The sequence below is a fragment of the Anomalospiza imberbis genome, chromosome 21, assembly GCF_031753505.1.
Source record: "Anomalospiza imberbis isolate Cuckoo-Finch-1a 21T00152 chromosome 21, ASM3175350v1, whole genome shotgun sequence".
Classification (NCBI taxonomy): Eukaryota; Metazoa; Chordata; class Aves; order Passeriformes; family Viduidae; genus Anomalospiza; species Anomalospiza imberbis.
In genome coordinates this window covers 7,741,418-7,763,442 of record NC_089701.1, presented here as the reverse complement: position 1 = coordinate 7,763,442, position 22,025 = coordinate 7,741,418, and the positions used below count along the sequence as shown (strand labels likewise).

General features: G+C 50.9%; 1 protein-coding gene across 1 annotated transcript in view; it reads right to left on the bottom strand.

The window, feature by feature from the left end:
- The window catches only part of ASTN2 (astrotactin 2), a 319,829-nt gene that overhangs the window by 142,723 nt on the left and 155,081 nt on the right, over positions 1–22,025 (bottom strand). Inside the window, 1 exon segment of the mRNA XM_068211459.1 lies at positions 7,827–7,977. Coding sequence (XP_068067560.1) covers positions 7,827–7,977 — 151 coding nt within the window.

The following is a 22,025-nucleotide window of genomic DNA, read 5'->3' as shown; positions in this document are numbered from 1 at the left end:
CTAAGGTGCAAGCAAGTGCCAGCATTTTAATGAGCTCTTGTCTATGCACTGGCATGTGTTTATTTGCTTGTTGGAGCTCAGAAATGATACAAATGCACTAAACCCCTCTGTGTCCATATATATATGTGGACAATTCTAGCTGATTCTGCCTTGTTTTCTTGACTCAGAAGGCCCCTGGTGAGCAAAGCTCCACAGTAGCAGCAGGACAGAGCCTGGCTGTATGCAGCTCAGTCTCTGTGTGTGAGATTTATCCCTCTTCTACCAATATTTTGATAAAACAGGGCCAAAATGCGGGTTGCTAAAGGGCTCTCCAGAGCCCCCTCAGGGCAGGGGTGTCCCCAGCAACCCCAGCTGTGGCAGAGCCCTTCCTGACACCCCGCTGAGGGGGGAAAATCCTTCCCAGAGGAGAGCATTACAACCATTTTCTGAAATAACAGTCATTAGCTTCCCACTCTTTCTCCCCCTCCCTCCTTTTCCCCTGCTTCCTTTTCCCTTTAAAGATCATCAATCATTATTTTAGCCTCAGAAAATCAAATCCATCTGTCTTGCAGGCTCCCAAGAGCATGCTGCTTGTGCTTCTCAGCCTGGTCCCTCTGTGAAAGTGGGATGGGGGATCCATGGGGAAGATGAGGCAGCATCTCCTCACCTCTGGCCACCACTCCAGTGAACCCTCCAAGGCAAGTCTCTCAGTGTCTGTGTGCACCTCAGTTCCAAGAGGGAGGGATTTGTTTCAAGCAGCTGGTGGGATGCCTTGCACTCAGGAAGAAGTGTTCCTGGAGCAAGGAAATCTGCTTTCCTTCCAGAAGTCACCACCAGCCCATTTTGGGGTGTGCTGGTATCTCCTGCCTGTCAGGGCATTCCCAGTCACAGCAGAAGCTGGCACCTCCAGAAACCTTCAGAGAAACAGAAATTTAACCCCTGCCCCACCTGACTCACCCATCAGGGTGCAGCCCAGCCACAACACTACAGACCAAATCCTATATCCCAAACCAATCCCAAAGCCCCAAGCCAGCTGTGATCACAGCACACGAAGCATCCCGGTCTGGTAAGGAGCAGAGGGGCACTGGCCAAGCCCTCAAGGAACACTGCTGAAGAAGTCACTACTGGAGAAAACAGGGCTTTTATCATCCAAACCACTCCTTCCCTGTACAGGCAGAGACCTCCAGCTCACCTTGGTGCTTCCTGAGCTATTCCCTTTGCTTTTAAACCAGCCACCCCTTGCCCACGAGGTGCAAACCCCCTCTGAAAGCACAGGCGGGCGGGTGGCTTGCTCCCACCCACCACCAGCCCTGACCCCAACAGCCTCCTCCTCTTTCCTCCTCAAATCCCATTTCCAGCACAGGTATTTACCTGGATTAATGAGATAAAATCCAAAACCACAGGTTCCTTGGAGGGGGCCTTGCTGTTGAGTTCAGGGGGCTTCTGCTTCCAACCACAATGTACAAAAGGAGTCAGCTCCTGCTCCAGGGAGCCAGCGAGACTTTAAAGGGATTAGGAGAGACTGGTTTCCTCATCTGCCCCCCTGGTGTGTGCATCTCTCCCATAATTAGCTAGGTGCCTCTCAAGGCAGGGATGGGTAAGTTTTTATTTTTCAATGAACAATTGTCTGTCAGAAAAATGCAGATTTGATGAAGCTTAAGTGCTTTGTGGGATTCCATCAATTACATCTCAAAACTCATTGGGAAATTAGGAGAGCATTTAATTTTGACAAGGTTGAAATGTTTTGGTTTCCATCACCTAATTTTGTTTTTATTTCAGGCTGTACACTGGGATAAGGCAATATAAAACAAAGCTCCAGATGATAATGGTGGAATGAAACATTTCCCTCTCCTTTATAGACGGGAAACGTTTTGAACCAAGTATTCTGGAATTTTCATGTATGTAAAGCATTTCTGCACAGCGTTTTGGTTTGGGCTGAAACTCCCAATCACCCCATTTCCCCCCAGGAAAAAAAGTTCTCAGCATCACCCACATAATTTCAAAGCATCTCTCCATGGTCCCTAAGCCACCTCTGAGTGGCTTCCCTAAACGTCTCCCATGCAAAACCATGACACTTGTGCTGGAAGGAGGAGACAAAAGCAGTAGCCACTGCTCTGCTCCTTCATCTCTAATCCCATTTCTCCCCAAAACGGTTGCACTCCTAAATTAAGCCATTTCTCTGCCACACTCTGCAGCAGTGAGGAACAGCCCATCATTCAGGTGGGAGAGAGCAAGGGAAGGATTAGCCCCAAACAAGCAGTGCTAAGGCTTATATGCCTGTGTGGACCGTGCCAAAATTCTCCTCCTTCTGTGTCTAAAGAGGCTGGGACCAACACCACACCAGTGTCACCACAGGCCACAACTTCATTAAGTCACTCTCTGGTAGATGTTCTCTCTCCTGCATCTGGCTGAGCCAAATTCCCTGCTTTGTGATGGGCTGACCCCACTATCGCAGGGAGGAACAGCTCAGGTCATTCTTGTAGGCTAACAGCACTGTTTTCTTGCTCAGACTAGAAATAAATCTCTGCCAGAGGCACCTGAGGCTGTGAGGATGAGCGGGGTTTCGTGTCTGTACAGAACAGCAGCACCCAGTGCCCAGGCTGGGCAAGGCTCTCCCAGCTCTTGCCAACACCTCTCCCACGGTGGGATGGCTCCTGGAGCACAGCCCTGCTTTAGCCCTTCCACATCCACCTGCAACATCCTTGGCTCCTGCAGCACTCTAAGGTGACTTAAGGAAGTAACTCACCAACCTCTGCAGGCACACAGCTGCTGCAGAACCCTCAGCCCACACCACCTGCCCCCCCTACTGCAGTCAGGCTCTCACACCTTAAACAAACAAGGGACTCATTCTGGTAATTCTTGGCCCAGGAGCCCGAGCTGCCTTCCTCATCCCCAGTGAGGCAGCTCATGCCCTTCTGCTTCTCCAGGTGGTCTTCACAGTGAGGAGACCCCATCCTGGGAGGCATCATGGGGCTCAGACACCTGGACCTGCTGCTGCCTCCTCCCACAGTGATGCTGAGGATGCCAAAATGCACTGGAAGAGAACAGAGCACCTCCTTGCCCAACTCATGTGCTAAGACCAAAGCTCCCATTCCTTTGGGAAAAAAAAAACAAACAAAACCAATCTCACCCCTCTTATTTTCAATAAGGCTGCAATCCTGCCTTTCTAGGCTCAAAAATGCACCTGGTCACAGGGCAGAACATGGAAGCAAACCCCCCCCTTCTCCTCAGGAGGGTGAGAAGACTGGCACCAGGGAGTGAAGCCAATCTGAGAGACAGCTGGGGAAACCTGAATTTAAGCCATGATGCAGGTGTTTCCTTCAGTCTCTAAGGGCCAATTCACAGGTTTTCATCTCAAATTATGAATCACCAACACATGAGGGTTAAGCATTTTCCCTTCTTCAGCATCCTCCCTCCAGGCTGTGCAGCTACCACCATGCCAGCAGAAAGGATCAGTAATATTTCATTTACAGAATATAGTCTGAATTATTCCTCTAGAACACTTTCTCCTGGTTTGCTGTGATCCCTACAAGATGGTAGGAAACAGACACGGGACTCAACGTGCAGAGTCACTGGATTCAGAGAGATTCACTGGGCTTTTGTTTTCTTGGGAAATTCCCAGAGCTTGACCAGATCCATCAGCAGTTCTAGAGTGCAGCAAGAAAAAGCAGCATGGAAGCAGGTTTTCTAAAGCTTGGGGGCTGTTTGCTTATGTTAGGGCTCAAACACAAGGCTCCAGATAGCGATGCCAAGGTCTTTGGCAAGGTTGCAGCTGATAATTCTTAAAATTACCTGAATAAAAAAAGGCCTCCGATAAGAAAAGAAGTGCAGAAACCCTTTGTGCATTCATGCCATCTACTGGGTACACAGAAAACTAACAGAAAACCATGGGATGGGGGGGAAAAGGGATCCCATGGGAAGTGGGGGATGGCAGGTGGGGAGCTGCTCCCCCTGTGCGTGGGAACCCTGCTGGAGAGGCTTTAGGGTTTTCAGGTGATGCCTACAAAGACAGATTTTAGCTGAGCAAAATGATGCCCTCTCTCCTCCACCTCGTCAGCCCAAGGGGACTCAGCCAGGCTCCAGCACAGAGCTGCGAGCAATCCGCCCTCGACTTTTTAACCCAGACCTTTTAAGGGCAAACAATTGGGTAATGGCAGAGCCCACACCACTAAAAACCCAGAGATAAATGCATCCCAGTCCTCGCAGAATTACTGGAAGCCGTATTAAGGGCATGAAGGAACTGGTAACAGATGATGATTATACATAAAAGGAATAAGAAATCTTTGAGATTTGTGCTGCTCCCTGGTTGAGCCACTCGGCTCCAGCTCTGTGCTGTATTAATTGCTTACAAGGCTGCATGTATATTTTACGCTCAGTACCTGCCTGGAACATTTGTTGGATTTAGCCTTGATTGATGAACCACTGATTATATACTTCTGTGGTCCACAGCAAATTAATAAACTGTTGACTGGTAGAGATTAACAACATGTCATGATTTGTGAATCTGTGTCCAGAGTAAAGCTGGAGCAAACCTAGTGCTAAAATTAGTAGGCAAATGCTCCCTGAACTCTATAAAAAGGGGATAGCTTAATTAAATTACATCCTGATATTGCCCATAGCACTTACCAAATTGGCAAATTGAGTTCACAGCAGTTCAGCTTCAAAACTACCTGACATCCCTGAAAATTTGCAGCACATGACCCCATCCCTTCTTGCATTGGAAGCCCAGCTCACACCCAGCAGGCTCCAGGACCAGGAGTGGGATGAGGAGGAGCAGCACAGGCATGGGCAAAGAAAGTACCAGAACGTCTCAAACCGAGCCTGTGTGAGCTCTGAGACTCCACTCCCAGCCCCTCTGATCCCACTCTGCACCATGAGCACCACCCAGGGCTGGGGGCAGTGCTGCCAGCCCACCCATTAGGCTTTTCCCTGGACAATGGCCGTGGAGCACGGTCAGAAACATGGGGACAGTTCCTTCCACACCTCTCCTCACACCCCTCCTTTGCCAGGGACCGACATTAGATGATGAGAATAAAACATTGTACAGGGCTGGGAGAGCTGAGAGGCAGCATGGGCTGGTGTCAGTCCAAAGGGAAGCAGGGAGACAAGGGCTGGGGTGGGATGCAGTGGCTGTCCCCACACTCCCCCTGGGCTGCTCAGCTCTGCTGTCCTCAGGCTGGGACTGGGGAGCTTCACCCCAAGACTGGGAGCTGTGGAGAGGGACAGAGCAGCCTCGTGCTCCTGCAGTGGGGAGAAAAAGGGGTGAAGAGCACAGTGGGGAGAGAGAGAACTGTCTCCTGTCCCCATGGGATGCACGGCCCCAGGACCCTGGTGTGATGTGTAGCATACGGGCTCCTGTGGTCCCCAAGTGTCACCTGTCACCCACAGCTCTCGGGGAGGGGATGCCCTCCAGGAGAATGCTCCTGCTGCTCCTCCCTTGTCCCTCCACCATACATGGTCCATCCTCTTTACACACAGCCTCAGTCAGGCATTACAGAAGCTGGGGGTCTGTTTTCCCCAAGTGACACTGTTTTCCTTTTCTGCCTCTCCACGTGCCAGCACTAGGTCTGTAATTTATTGACAATTTCTATCCTAATATATCCTGACTTTAAAAAGAGGCACCACCTCCCAGAGGCGTGAGGTGATCAGAGCCCTGATTGCTTCTGACCTGCATTGGCATTCAGAGCAAAATGACACCATAACAAAGGGGGAAAACACCCCAAAAGACTAGAAATGGGGAAAAGGGGGAAAAGAAAAAAAGTGACAATGGGAGAAGAAAGGAGGAAGGGGAGAGGAGCGGCAAGGGGGAGATGGCACCAGGTTGCTGGTGACACATCAGACTGTCATGCTAAATGGCCTTAACAAGCAACCTGAGAAGGGGATAATGAAAACGCCTCCCCCCGGGACAGCACGGCTCCAGCCTGACCTTTCCCAGCTGCCGTGTACAAACATCTTCAATAAATAAAGAGACACTTACCTCCTGTCTCTGCTGAGACGGGAGGGATGTGGTGAGGAGGCCCTGCCTGCAGTGATGTGAGGGGTTTTAGGGGTTTAGGAGCCGTGAGTGTGTGCTTGAGGGGCTGGTGGAGGGGGTGACAGCTCTGGACCCCCTCGGGGGTCACCATGGCTTCCTGGCAGGCAGGGGCTTCAACAACACACACAAAGGTGTCTCCAGGTTTGCCCCGCTTCCCAAGGCTCTGTCCTGTGTCTCTGCAGTCATCCTGGATTCACACAGGCTGCTCACGCAGGGAAGGGGTGACTCTGATGTCAAGGTGAGATGGGTTAGAGCTGGGCGAGGCGCTGAGCTCTGCTGCTCCCAGCTGGAAGAACAGCAAAACCCCTCTGGTGGCTGGGAACACCTCCCTGGAACTGCTCACAGCCGGGCTGCACCGGGCTCTGGGTAACCTGGTCAGTGGAAGGGGTCCTGCCCATGGCAGGGGGTTAGGACAAGATGACCTTTAGGGTCCTTTCCAGTTCAAACCCGTCTAGGATTCTGTGATTCAGAGCCTCTGCCCAAAACTAATGGTCTAGGGTCTAGAAGATCTTCTGGACTCTGCAGAACCTGGGGCTCAGTGGATTGTTTGGTAAGACATCAGCATGTTCAGAAACAAATTGAGACTCTGAGGGTGTCAGAGATGCCCAGAGGTGGATATGCTGGGGGGATGCTTCATCTTTCGTCTGCACTGGGAAGCACAAAGCAGGAGAAAAAGCAAGACAGCTTTCCACCCCTGCTTCTTGACAAGCAGGAAAATTACCACCACACTCAATCTTTTTTTTTTTTTTTTCCTTTTGCTCATCTGAGCACCTGGGCTACTTCCCTGGAATCTTTAAAGCATTTGTGATTTGCCATGAAGGCCCCAGGACTGGGGGAAGTCCACCTCCAGCACACACATCCCCTCAGCCACAGGAAGAGGTCACATCTCCCTCTGGCTTGTCCCCAGACCAGAGGACAGCCCTGAGGACCTACCCCACATCCTCACTAAGTACCCCACAGCTCCAGCACCTACCCCACAGCTCCAGTGTGCACCCCACAGCTCCAGCACCTACCCCACAGCCCCAGTACTTACACTAGAGCGCCAACACCCACCCTACAGCATCAGAACTCACTCCACAGCCCCAACACCTACCCCACAGCCCCAGTACCCATCCCATAGCCCCAGTATGTACCCCACAGCTCCAGCACCTACCCTACAGCCTCAGTACCCACCCCACAGCCCCAGTACCTACCACACAGTTCCAGTACCTACTACACAGCCCCAGCACTCACCCCACAGCCCCAATACCTACTCCACAGCCCCAGCACCTACCCCAGAGCCCCAGTACCCACCTCACAACCCCAGTATGTACCCCACAGCCCCAATACCTACCCCACAGCCCCAATACCTACCCCACAGCCCCAGTACCCACCTCACAACCCCAGTATGTACCCCACAGCCCCAATACCTACTCCACAGCCCCAGCACCTACCCCACAGCCCCAGTACCCACCTCACAACCCCAGTATGTACCCCACAGCCCCAATACCTACTCCACAGCCCCAGCACCCACCTCACAACCCCAGTATGTACCCCACAGCCCCAATACCTACTCCACAGCCCCAGTACCCACCTCACAACCCCAGTATGTACCCCACAGCCCCAATACCTACTCCACAGCCCCAGTACCCACCTCACAACCCCAGTATGTACCCCACAGCCCCAATACCTACTCAAGAGCCCCAGCACCTACTCCACAGCCCCAGCACCTACCCCACAGCCCCAGCACCTACCCCACAGTCCCAGTACCCACCCCACAGTCCCAGTGTGTACCCTACAGCCCCAGTATGTACCCCACAGCCCCAGCACCTACCACACAGCCCGTGGAGTCCACCTTGCGATCCGAAACACACTTGAAGTTGCGGGTGCAGCCGCCGTTGTTGCGGGAGCAGTCGCGGACGGGCCCGAAGGAGGAGAGCAAGTCATTGATGGTTTCGAAGTAGGTGGACAGCATCGCTTCTTCCCTTGGAGAGAAAAGGCACCGTTAGGGCTGGCAGGGAGCTGGCAGAGCACGGGCACGGGCAGGGCAATCCACAGAGAGCTGCTCTGGCAAAATCCCTGGTTAGCGACACCGAGCCAAAGGAAGCTTCCCAAGGAAACGAGGGGTTTGTGATTATGCTGTACAATAAATCTGCTGCATAACTCTGGCATCCTTCACAGAATCAACCAGTCGTGGGGTTTCAAAGATACTATCCGCCAGTTTTATGCAAACTAGCAACGAGGAGATGCTTTATTAGTAACCTGGAGCTGGGTGTGAATCTAACCCTGCACTACACAACAGCAAATCCAGAGCCATAAAACTCTTCCTGAATGTTTCACAGCTGGGCCAAGCCTCCCTGAACATCCACACCCTGTCCATCACCATCACCACATCCACCCCAGGGACACTGCCAAAGCTGGAAAGACACATGAAACTTGGCTTTGTGCTTGCTGGGATGTGGATGTGGAACAGATAATGCAGGGATGGGTGCAGGCACAGCTCTGCTGCTCTGCTCCAGCCCATGATGGGCACAGCCCCAGGCATTGCTGTGCTGTGACACCCCTCAAGCAAGAAGCATGAGCACCCCGGAATAATTCCAAGGCCATGAGAAGCCTTGGGAAGCTCCCAGCCCTGCCTCTCGGAGCTGCACGCGCAGCAGATTTTGCCTCTGACAAAGCATTCAGGCACTTTGCCTTCTGCTGGATTCCTGCAAAAGGAACACACATGCTTGTCAAGAGCTTTAAGCATCTCCAAGATATTTTTCATCTTCAAAGCACAGTTTATATGTTAACCAATACCCACAATGCATCCTGGACAACAGAACCCATCACCTGACAGAGAGAGACAAAATGATGAGAGAGAGAGAGGAAGGTCACAGGAGAAGTCACTGGTAGTGACAGACTTGACCTCCACAGGCTGTTTATTAGATCTTTACCCACAGGAGGCTGCAAATTAACCCTGACCCCTGTGACCTCAATACCCCCGAGGCAATGCTGGGAGTCCCAGCATGGTTCATTCTCCTTGAGCCTCTCTCCTGCTCTGCCATCAGCACAATGACCCAATGCCCAGCTCTGCTGTCCCTTTTTGGGGGGGTTTAATGTGAAAACAATCTGCTTGGCAAGGAAACAGCAGTACAGGAATATTCATCAGCCCTGGAGGGCCGTGGCAGTGCTGCCTGGAAGCAGCCCTGCATTCTCTATCAGCAGAGGGCCCCTGAGCTCACACGCTGTCACACTCACGCACGCAGCCCTGCCAACACCGAGCGCTCAAGAAATCATGAGTCAGGCATTGAAAAAGAATATAATGCAACTGGCACTAAAATGATGAGATTTTAAAAATAAATCAATTGCTGCGCTGTTTTGGGTGGGTTTATTTTTTTTTTTTTTTTAATATTTTCCTCTCCTAAATTTGCTTTAGCATATAACTAAGCTTTTCCCTGCAAACTCGAGGGCTAGAAACTCCTCAGAGACCAAACCCAAATAAAGCCTTATGCAGTATTGACATGATCTTTTAGATTCAGGATTTCAAGGCAATCACAGAATTCCAAAAGTTGGGACTTTCAGTAAGAAAAACACCCTTAAAAGCAGTGAGAAATAGTAAATTGGCACATCCCCATGGGCTGGGGTGGCTGAGTTATCTCAGCACTGGGGCAGCTCCGTGTTCACTGTGGTGTCCCACATAGCAAAATCATGTCTGTGCTGCCAGCTCTCACCCCAATTAATGCTTCCCAATTAACTTTTCACTCGTAGCAATCAAGCTCCTGATATTCTCCTGTTCTTGGCCCACCTCCGAGATTTTCCAGCATATTTGGAGACGAATCTCCCTCTGTCCTTTCTTGGTCATGTTTCAAATATCTTTAGAGGCCGTTTTCTATTAGCACTCTGTTCCCACCAGGATCTGCAGCTCCTCTGAAATGAGGGAGTGAGAAAGGCAGGATATATTAGATCAGGGCACATGTTTCTGCTGGAGAGATGGGGGGAGGAAGGGGATATTATTTACTAACTAAACCCACTGTTTATTAATGTAGGGAGAATTATTTTTAAAAAGCCAAAACCAACAAACTGTGACAGCTCCTCCACCACCCACCCCAAAAGCTCAGCCCCATCTGGTCCTCTCAGGGGGTTTCTCATCGTGGGTGGACAGCAAGGAGAACCATGCTCCCATCCTCCCTCCTGGCTTTTCCACTGAGCCACCAAACAACCCACATCCCTGGAAGGAGAAGGTGAGGAGCTACAGCTGCTTTGGGTGGTGGAAAGGAGATTCTGGGGCTGGGTATTTGCACAGGATTGCTCCAGAGAGACAGAATTCTGTCAGGAGACATCGGCTCATCCCACATGGCACCAGGCTGGGGCTGGCAAGGGCAGTTTGTCATGCTTGAACTAAAACTTGGAAGCACAAACCAACCTCCTGCCCTCGGGAGGGCTGAGGATGGGAATGGGAAACACTCTCTCCAAAGCCTGACATAATGGATGACCCCTGCCAAAGCCCAGGAAGGGCTGGCGAGTTGGAATGAGCCATTAAGCATATTAAAATATTAACCTCGCTGGGAAGTGTTCAAGTGCCACCTGTGAGAGGAGCGGGGTGAGGGCAGGATCGGTTCTGTGTGGCCATCGTTCCATTAGAGGAGCTTCACTTCAACACAGAGCCCTGACAGGGATGGCAGCTCATGAGAGCCTCACGTGATGCTCAGAGCAAGCTGGGAGCAAACTTCACTTTCATCTGCCTCTGGAGGGGCTGGAGGAGCCCAGCTCAGTGCAGGAAGGTGCAAGCCTCCTTTTGATTTTGGGAGTGAAGAGCAATCATTAATTACCTGCCTTCTGCAGTGACACATGGCACGGAGCAGATCACTTCCCACCCACACAGCTCTGCCTGTCCTTCCCTGCCCACTGTATGGGGCTCCTGCTCTCACATTCCAGAGCCAGCCCTGGGGAGAAGACAGAGCCAACAAGGCAGGGGACACTTGGGGAGAGATGGCAGCATCTGGCCAGCACTGCAGGGAGCCACTGGGGACAGCCAGCCCCACCATCGCCCGGGTGCCAGATTAGACCAGCCCTGATGCATGAATCACTTGCCCTGCAGTAACAGGCTGCCTGCAAAAGAACAGCTCTTGCTCTCCATCTCTCTGTGCTGGATTTCAGTGAGTAAGCCCCGGATCTGTTCTGACAGGGCGGGATGAAGGACCGGCTCCGTGTTCCGAGTACATCAAAGAGCCAGGGAAGCTGCTGGTGGCCCTGGCTGGACCCAGATGCCAAAAGCCCAGGGAGCAGGCAGGGCTCAGCACCTGGTGCACTGGGAAGATGGGGAAATCCATCACTGACCCGAAGCTAGGTCTTGTCAAAAAGGGCATTTTGGAGACAGTGACCTAATTTCTGGTGGCAGATCCTCTCCACAAGCCCATGAACATCTATGAACACACACACACACACACTTCTTTAACTCTCCAGCTCTCCCAAAGACACCACCACCAAATGATATAGTTATAAATGAAACACACTCCCCTCCCTGCCATGACCCTCTCAACACACACTCAGCATCAGGGAAACCCAATTTTTTATCAACATCTTGTGGCACAAATGTCCAGCATGGTGCAGCACTGCAGGGCTCCCCTCCTGACTCTGCTCCCATGGTGCAGACCATGGCACCCAATCTCACACAGCCCCATTCCACCTCCCACCACCTGCACTCGACTGGATTCTCTCAAAAACACTTTTTTCCACTCTCTCCCTTTGTTCCAGGTCTCCTTAATGAAGCAGATTCACTGACAAATACCACTGGGGGTTATTTATTCATGAAATACCAACACCAAGCAATTCTCAAAGCTTCCAAAGCACTCATCCCAGAATAAGCTCTAGAGCTTTGCAGTGGCTCTTCTCTCCAGCTCATCCTGAAGGGGATTAGTGGGTGTTATCCAACTCTGCTGCCCCTTTTTATTGCCTGCTAATGGTTAAAGACTTCAGTGCCTTGCAAAGTTCACCATCGATGAGATAAAATAAAGAAAAGAATGTGAGCTGGAGAGTAAGCCAGTGCCATCTGCTCCCTGAGCTGGGTTTGGAGAGGGATCAGGGTGGGAACTCGAGGTTCAGGAGTTTCTAGAGACAGGACCCCCTGGCAGTACAGGGTGTGATGCTGTGTCACCTGCAGCTTCACCCCGAACTGCCCAGCACAGCCCAGCCAGGAGGGCTCATGCCCAGCACCTTGTGCTGTTTCCTGCTTCTATTGAGCAGGGAACTTCAGAGCTGCTGCACTTGCAAACCAGGACAGAGCAATTTACACCCAGATTCTGCATTTTTCAGCCCAGCTGCTGCTTGCCTGAGCAATTCTGAGCAGCTCTCCCATGATGCCCTGGAAGATTCATCACAGAAATGGGCACAAAGGGTGAGCAGCACACGGATCCCAGCTGAGGGTATACTGCAAAACTCATAATCACTTTTTTTATATAATTATATATAACCAATAAACCCCAAGCTGCAGCTACAAATCCCAGATTCAGAAGCAAAGAATTGATCAGCACGTGGGACTGGGACCTTGGCTGCAAGTGGAGCCTTCAGGACCCCTTGGTGCCACCACCTGCAGCCCCAGCACCACGCTCAGCACATGGCATTCCTGCCCTCAGCAAAGGCAGAGCCACCCCTTCCCCAGGGGAGTCCCCTCCCAGGACCCCTTGTGTGTCACATACATTCATGTTTGCTCCCAGCTTCTGTACACTGGGGGTGATGATTTTTTTCACATTTTAGACAGGCAGCCAAGGCGACAAGAGAAGAGGATTGAAAGTGCTCACCGCTGCTGGATGGCCAGCTGAAGATGCCTCCCTGGTTATTTATAGTACTTTTAGCACTTCCCACACTCACACTACAATTCCAGCTGGGTCTGCTGCACTACAGGCTCAGCTGTTCCATACTGAGAGCCATGCAGTTAAACACCTAAATTATAATGAACATGCAATAAATGATCACCTGAGAAAAGTGGTCTCCAATTTAAATGCAACAGAATATGTTTTTTCTGGGATTTCAACCCTTTCCATTTTTATTCTGCCTGCAGCAAGAGACCATTCTCTCTACAGCCCTTTCCTTCATCCCTACAGCATTTAATCATGGATCACAGAATGGTTTGGGTTGAAGGGACCTTAAAGCTCACCTCATCCCACCCCTGCCATGGGCAGGGACACCTTCCACTATCTCAGGCTGCTCCCAGCCCTGTCCAGCCTGGCCTTGGATGCTTCCAGGGATCCAGGGGCAGCTACAGCTGCTCTGGGCACCCTGTGCCAGGCCCTGCCCACCCTCCCAGGGAAGAATTTCTTCCTGATATCCATATCTGTGGGGAATGCAACACCCATCTCCTACAGCACTGAACCATGAGCCAAGCAAGTCCATTTACACACTGACCAAGCTGGAATGCTCTGGAAATGCTAATGCCCATCCCCAGCATTGAAGGAGCCCATGAGGGTGTGGCAGCTTCTCACCTGGGGACTTCACGGCCTGAAACTTTGGCATGCTGCAGCTCCTGTCTTTAACCAGGTGCCCCAATGCCGTGCCTGCATCAGATTTATTATTTCATGTAGGAAAAAAAGTGATTTTCTGCCCAGTACACTGACAACCACTTTTCAGCCACTGTAATAGTGCTGGAAGTTTTGAAGAAAAACCGCTATCCAGGTCCTCAGCTGGGAGAAATCATCCTCACTTGAGTGACACTGGAGAAGGCATTTCAACGGTGCTGTGCTGACATTCCACAGCTGATGAGCTGCTTGCTATAAATTTTCTGGGTAGTCTCGCTTCTTGTGGCAATACTATAATAAACACTTGCAAAAACGCTCTCCCAAAAACCTTGAGGTTCAAAGTGTGAAAAATTCCCCACCAAGCATCAATAATTTGCTGGAGATTCAATAAAACTACCCTTCCACCAGAGTGTTTTGAAGCTCACCTCTGCAAGCAAAGGGCCAGGAATTTAATTACAGCCAAGCAAAGCAAAAACAAACACTCTGGGACAAAAGTGAGCTGGGAAAGCACATCCCAAGGGATGCTGGGGTTCACAAGGACCCTGCACCTCACTGCAGCCCCCTCAGAGCCAGCACAGCTCTGCCACATGAAGGACCAGGGTGTCACAGATGAATTAAACTAGATAGTTTTAATTCTGAGTATTCTCTTGCTTCAGGGAAGGTTGTGGCTGTGGTTTCAACCCTGCACGAGCCAAAGGAAATGCAGGAGGTGCTGGCTCAGTCTCCCAGGCAACGTCAGTGCTGGGAGGGTTAAGAAAAGGCACATGAGCCTTAAGAGGGATGGCAAAGCACGGTCAGGAAGTGTGCTGGGAATTACATGTGCTGGTGCCTGCTGTAATCTGTCTGTAATCCATCCCAAATTCAGCAGGATACATTTCCAGTGTGCTGGATACTCCTGTGCATCAGGAACCTCAGCAGCAAAATGTGGGGTGGGATGGGATGGGATGGGATGGGATGGGATGGGATGGGATGGGATGGGATGGGATGGGATGGGATGGGACAGGAGCTTGGAGCACTGCAGGTGCTCTCAATGGGACAGAAATCCCACAACAAGCACCTGGGGACACCAGCCAGGAGGAAACCCAGCACCACCAAGCATTGTGTCCCCCCGACCACCCCAGCAGATATGATGGGCACTGCCAGGGAGACACCAAGGTCCAACAGGCATGCCAAGAACAGAGCAATCACATTGGCCTTGGCACACAGAAAAGGTGCAATAAATGAAATTATTGGTGATGCCAGGACAATCTTAATGCAGTCTCTAGTAATTTAGCCTTTGATGAGGGTGTTCACGCCAAGACCACATCCAGGAGGACTATCCTAAGGACCCATCTCTCCCCAAATGCCAAAGGTGATGGTGCCAGGCTGCAGCCAGGAGCCCTGGCATGCCTGGAACAGTCCAGAGCTCAGTTTAGGCTTCCCAAAACCCACCCCTGGGTACCTATGAACATCCACAGCTTCTCAGCCCCCTGCAAATGACTTCCTCTGCAGCTTCTCAGCATCTTGTTTTTTCTTCCTTGGAGGACACACAGCTCCTACTTTATTGTACTCTATCCAGGCACTGTTCTGCATGCACAATTACTTAGCTCCTCATGGAGCTTATGCTTGCCTATGCTTTACTTGCTTATGCTTTACCCAACACCAAGAAGCAGCAGTATTTCACAACAAATAAAGTGATTAAGTTCCCAATCTCCCTGTTATCATTCCCATTTTACAGACAGGGAGCCAAGGCACAGGCACAGTGATGTAAAAAACATCCACTCCGCTACGAGCACCAAACCTGAGACATTTAGATGTGATTTTTCAGAGTGCTTAGCATTAAATGACACTTTCCCTGCTCAAAGTACAGCTCTCATTGAGTTCAGCTGAAGTTTTTACAGCTTCACATTAATGCAGATCATTCCCAGAGCAGGTTCATCAGCCGTGCTGAGCAAGGCAAAGGTGAAAAACTAGGATATGATCATGCCATTAAAGATGATTCCATAATGCTTATGCACAGAGGGGCTGCCTGAAAGCTGCACAGCAAACTAACCCTGGCACTTCCACCTCTGGAGTTCTGCAAACTTGGTAACATTTGCTAAAGAGGAGCTGTTTGGGGTTTTATTCTGGGCAGGGAGGAAGGTGTTCAGCCTGGAAAAAGGACATTTTCCAGCAGCAGCTGCAGGACGCAGCATCACTCCACCTTTGGTGGGCAGAGCTCTCCCTGGGGCAGAATCACCTGGACAAGTGCTCCCTGACTGCTCCCTGCCCGTCCCAGTATATCCCATTCCTCTCCCCCACTCTCCCAGCTCCCCCACCAGCCCCAAACTCAGTGATTTTGACCAGCTGCTGTCTCTGTGCTCAGGGATGCACAATTGCTGCTGGCTTTCATGGCTAAAACCAAACAAGGCTTCACGCTGTGTGCAGCAATTCAAAAAGCAAGTTTTTCAAAATGCACTTCTGAGCTGGACAAATTAAGGCAATTCTTCGCCTCTTAAAGAAAGACCCTCCACAGAATGCCTGCCTCAATCCTCTGCAACAGCATTGCCTGGAGGGGAGAAACAGAAATCTTACAATAAAACAGCAATCAAGCAAAAGCCGAGACAGAAGGCCTGAGATCTCTCACCCTAAATTATTACAGGCTGAAAACATTGTGAGATGGATCAGGGCACTCCAGTACCAGGCAGTGATTGCAGCCCTGCCTAGGCAGGTTCAAATAGAACACAGATTCACATGGATTCCACGTGACATGGTAAAAAAATGTCATTAATGACAAAATTGCCATTAAACTCAGTGCTGTGAGGAGCTCTGGGCATCTCCTCACCACCTCACCTTTATCCACTCCCAACGTGGGAGGTCACATGCTGGAGAGAAAAGGAGCATCCAGCCACCCTCCCCCTGTCTTTGCCCTTCCAAGCCATCAGCAAACCAAGATTTCAGGCCCCAGCTCGTTCAGCATTCCCAAGGCATGAGCTAAAGGATTTTCCCATTTAAACCAGATAGATATTCCAGCCCAAACAGGAACTTGGCTGTGCCAGTTTCCATCTCTCCACCCGGCTTCCTTGCCTGAGAAATTGGGAATTTGCTTGCTGGTGGGGCTAGGAAGACAAGAGAGGAGGTGGAAGGACCCCAGCCCATGTACAGGATCCATCCCTGCTCCTGGGCCCCATGGCCCCCCCACAGAAGCAGAGATGTCCTACACTGCCCCATGGGACAGATCAGTATGGGGGCTTTGGTCATCCCCAGCACTTTGCAATGGCAAGCTGGAAAATGCCAGCTTGGAACTCAGACTTCTGTCTCTGCTTAGGCATGAATGACTCACTGGGGTTTTCCTTCCCTTTGACACCTTTCTGGGGTATTTTGGACAAGTTTTTTATCCTAGTGGGCTCTTGTGGATCTAATTCTGGAGCAGTCCATGAGTGTCACACGGAAAAGTTGAATTTTGGAGGGAAACTGGGAGAGGGAGGGGCCCACAGCCCAGACCCAACCCCTCTCATTGCCTGGCGGCTGGGGGGGTTTCCAATACACATATAAAGTGTCAAGATGTGGAGCTGATAAGCACTTCAGAAACGCTGATAGAATTAGATTGGATAAATAGGAAACAGTGAGGGCTGCTGGATCCGATATCCATGTCCTGATTTTTCACAGATGTTCCTATCGATCCGCTGGGAACAGACAGCGTCGAGCTCCTCAGAAACTGGGTGCCAGGGACCAGCCATCTCCACGCAGGCAGGAATGGCTGCTGGGAATGCAGAACCCAATGGAATGCTGGCTGCAGGCAGGATAGCCCTGGAGGAGCCAGCTCTGAGCCCCACAGCTCAGCAGGAGCAACACCAAGCTCTGCCATAAAGCTCCATCCAGCTGAGCCCTGCTGAGACCCTCACACCTGGGTGACCTTCACCAACCCCTCTGCATGACACCAACCCCTCTGGTGACTCCCAGAGTCACCAGATCCCAACTTCTGTGGCTTCCAGCCATGGCAGAGGGTGAGCAAGCAGCCCACGTCAGAGAACTTGCACACAGCTGCAAAAAGAGAGGTATGAGAGTCCACAGGGAGCAAAATTGAAGCTTTTTTTTTTTTTTTTTTGAAAACAAACCTGTCAGCTGTACTATAGAAAACATCACACACCTGGGTCAGTTACTAGGGATACATTTATGCATATGCATCCATATATGCATAGCTTTGCTGCTATATATAGCACCTTCCATCAGCAACACTCACTGGCTCAAAAAAAGCCAGATGAATGTCCACATACAGAGGAACTGAGGCACAACCAGATTATTTACAGCTCATTTCCAGAAGTACTCTTTGAAGTTAGAATCCAATTAATTTTATACCTGGGGAGAGATTTGCATTGGGTTTTCCATCTGTCTGGGCAGGTTTTTCAAAAGGGCTTGGCTCTCATCTAGGCACCTGAAGCAGACTGTGTTTTCCAAGGAGCTCAGCATCCAGGGGCAGCTCCGTGGAGCACAGGTGGGTTTGTCACAAGGGCAGCACTCTGTTCTGGAAGCCACTGGTCACTGAGCTCTTCTGAGGACGCCACCTCTACCGGACAATCAGGTGACCCCCGACAGGAAGAAATGAAGATGTCTGGCTCCAGATCAGAAGGCTGAAGGATAGTTTTATTAAAACTGTCCTATATTTCATTAATATACTATTTAAAGAGATACTATACTATTCTACATACTTACTTCTTACTTACCTGTCTAACTCACTCAAACTCGTGACTCTGCTGAGAGCCCAACACAGCTGGGTCCCATTGGTCACTGACCCCAAACAACCTTCACCAGAACCAACCCAGTAATCACTGCAGGTGAACAATCTCCACACCACATTCCACATGGGGAAAACAAAGGAGCAGAGATAAAGATTGTTTTCTCTTCTCTCTGTGCTTCTCCTGACAGAATTAGGTCTCTCTGTCCAGAGCATGTAAATGGTTCACACCTCCATGGGTCTGGTCTCCAGAGGTGAGGAGCAACTTGACCTGCTGCTGCCTTTGGTAGGCACCCATCCCACCCTTGCCTGGAGATGTTGGCACCTCAGAGCAAAGAATTTCCTACCCTGGAGAGAAAGAGGGGCTTGTGCTGGTTTGGGAGAGACACCACTGCTGGCTCAGGGGAGGTGATGGGCACTGGTGGCTGGGGAAGGTCTGGACCACTCTGTGCAGTAGGCACATCTCATAAAATCACTTCGGTCATTACCTAAAACTGCACCCACACTGCCGGGAGGGTTCCTCTTCTGCCTGCCCTGCAAAGTTGTGCCACTCTGGCTGAGGGCACTGCCTGGGCAGACCTCAGAGCAGCCACACACTGATCCCACCTGGAGAACTGCTTGGGGCAGAGGCTGTGTTTGGCCCTGCACTCACAGCACCCCTCCAATTCCTTCAGTGAGCCTTTCCTGATCTGTAGTGCCATGAATATCTCACCAGAGACATGTCCCACATCCCACCCCCAGCACAGACACGGAGCCCACAGCCTGGGAAGCTCTGATCCAGGGAATGGCTGCAAAGCATCACTTTTGGACTTCTGAGGAAGAGACAGAGCTCCAAATGCACATGAAAGCACGCGAGGCCAACGTTTCCCAAACAAACAGCTCCCACAGGAGGGCACGGGCAGCCCTGGCTGCAGCATCCCCTGCCTGTAATGAGCTGACCCGCAGGCTCTCTCCTGGCTCTGCAGCTCGTGGGGTAATTGCTGCACATTTTTAGCCTTGCCTGCAGCCATATCGTACAGCAAAGGCTGCCAAGCTGTGTCCAGGGCCAGGTGTGTTCAGGAAAAAAAAGAATAATCAGCACCTAAAAAAGGAAGGGGAAAAAATTAAAAGGAGAAAAATCTGATACTAAACTCTGTTGCATCTGTGGTTTTTTTGGATGAACCAAATTGGCTGCCATTGAAGCAAATGGCAGATGAAGAAAACATTGACTTTCTGCTTGGGTCAATAAACAAGATAAATTGAGTGGGGAGTTGGACGTGGAACAGGGGACATCACCATTTGCTTGAGGAGGAGAGAGGGTTAAAGGCAGAGAGGCTGAAGCAGGGCATAGTTTTATCCCATGTAAGGGTGTTTCACCTGGGAGCTCAGCACTGGCAGGCAGGAATTGTGCTGCCTCTGCCAAGGCTTGGAACTATGCCATGGGACTGGGTCTGATGTGTTTAAAACAGATGATCCCAGACCCAAACCCTGAGATAGATGACAGGGGATTGCATTCCTGCAACCGAGCATCTGCTGGTGCCAAAAGCTTTGTCCAGAATGGGTGCCCAGCCTGTGCAGGGCTGAGACCTGACTGCTGCTGGTCCTGGAGTGGCCAGACCAATCTTGTCCCAGACCTGAGAGGCCAAGCATGGGATTCAGCTCATCCACAGATACACACAGGACTGGTTGCTTTGGGCTCCTCCAAACTCACAAGGAGAAATTGGCTCATTTCTGGATGATCCCCCTGCCTTAAGGCAGTGAAAAAGAGCTGATCCACGCCCTGAGCGCCACAGACCAGATCTCCAGTGGCTGGAGAAGGCAGCCTTGGGGATTAGCTTGGATACAGACCTAGAGGTGCTCTAAGCCACTCCTGAGCACCACCAAATCAGTCCCAGCCTACTGCCCTGGAACTGCTTGCAATAGATGCTAGGGAGATGGAGGAGTAAGGCCTTGAGATCACCCATAGCATTAGACAGGTAAAACACCACTTGGGAGAGACATTAAAGGCCTGCAGTAGAGCTGCATGATGGCAGGGGTTGCAAGGAATGCATCAGGGAGTCAGTCCCACAGGCAATGATGAGAGCTGCAGGTAGGTGTGTATGTGATGGGAGCATTCCTCCCCTCAGGCCAGCCAGATCCCGGCCATCAGGTCCGTTTCAGTTGCCACAGCGTGTCGTGGTGAAGGATATTAGGTTTGAACCACAATTCACAGTGGTGTAGGACGTGGTCGTCACCATTCCTGCCTGATTAGGTCTGTCAGAATCCATCAGCAGGAACTTTGCCTAGGAACCCTCTCTCCAGCCTCACATTTAGCAACAGGAGATTGATGACAGGAGATTAAAAAAAAAGGGTAAAAAAGAAAGACAAGAGCATGTTTGCACACTGCAGACCCACCCTCCTTCTCCTGCACATCATACTTCACTCACCACCTTTATTTCAGTGTCTGTCTTAATTAAGAAGCCTAAATGGAAAAGCCTCCATGCTAATCCAAGGTCTGCCTCGAGGGGCCGAGGAGAATGCCCAAAACGTAATTTGCTTCCTTTAAAAGGCATTAAAACTGCCACACAGACATATGGCCTTCCGTGGTTATGTCCCACCACGAACCCTGCAAACCACCGGAGGGCAATGGATGAAGATCTGGTGGATGCCAGGAGCATCCCTCAGAGTCCAGGGCAGCCTGCAGGTAGAGAGGGGAGTGTGAGCATCGGGAGGGCTCTCAGAGTGGGCAGGGAGCAAGGGAGGGCTGAACCCCTCCCCAGTGTCTGTGGCAGGATGAACCCCACTGCTCATCAAGGGGGGATCCCTCAGCCTGACTCACTTCACACCGCAGCGGCAAGAGAGCGATGCCAGCCCGGTGGCCTGTGAGGAGAGGTGAGGATTACCCAGAGCCTCGCCCAAAATACAAGCCAAGACTCCCCTCTGATTACACACACAAGGGCCAAAGCATCAGTTTCTCAGCCAATAAGCAGCAGCAGAAGCAAGCCTCTGTAAATGTGACTCTTGAAAAAGAGTCAAGCTGGAGGTTTTTGGAGGCAGAGCTCACTGGAGAGGCAAACCTGGGGATTTCTGAGCAGGAAAACAGTCAGTGGTTCTATTTTTGCCATTTCATCCAAACAGGCTTCTCCAGACATATTAGTGAAAAGGGGGGATCATAGCAAAGACTGAGCTTTACATGCTTGTCCAAGTTTTTCTCCCAATGGAAGGAGCACTGCAGAGCTGGAATACTGCCCAGTCGCTGGCCGGAGGGCAAGGAACTTGCTTTTGGCATTTGGACTAATTCATATTAGAAGATTCTCATTTGGCTTCAGCAATATTCACCTCCATCTATCCAAAACCAAACTGGGTGTAAAGAAATGCCAATGACATCAGAACTCCTGAGGGCCTGCCCTGCCACAGGAGAGCATTCCCAAGAAAAAAGCTCCGAGCAGGAGCTGGCATTTTGGGATCATGTGCAGAGCCAGAGGGTGAAATACTGTCTGACTGTGGGCAGGCTGCAGGATGTGCCAGTGCTCCTGCCTCCTCATCTGTAAAACGGGGACAACAGCAGCTACCTGCCTCCCACTGTGCCACACAGTTAATTAATGTTCCTTTGAGTTGTGAAGATTAAAAGCGGCGTAGAACCGCAAAATAGCAGTTTATTATTATTATGAATGAAGCCTCCACTCGTTCCATCAGTGCCCCTTAAAGCAGTGCTGCTGCAGACACTGTGAATTGCTCCCAGCAGTTCTACTACTGCTGGCATTCACAGGGGTTTGACTGTAGACTTCCAAGTAAGAGCTTTGAACATCTTGGGGAAGAAGAAAGAGAGAGGGAACAAACAGAAATTTCCAGCACATTTTGTGCTTCGCACTTGGAGATGATGCTCCCA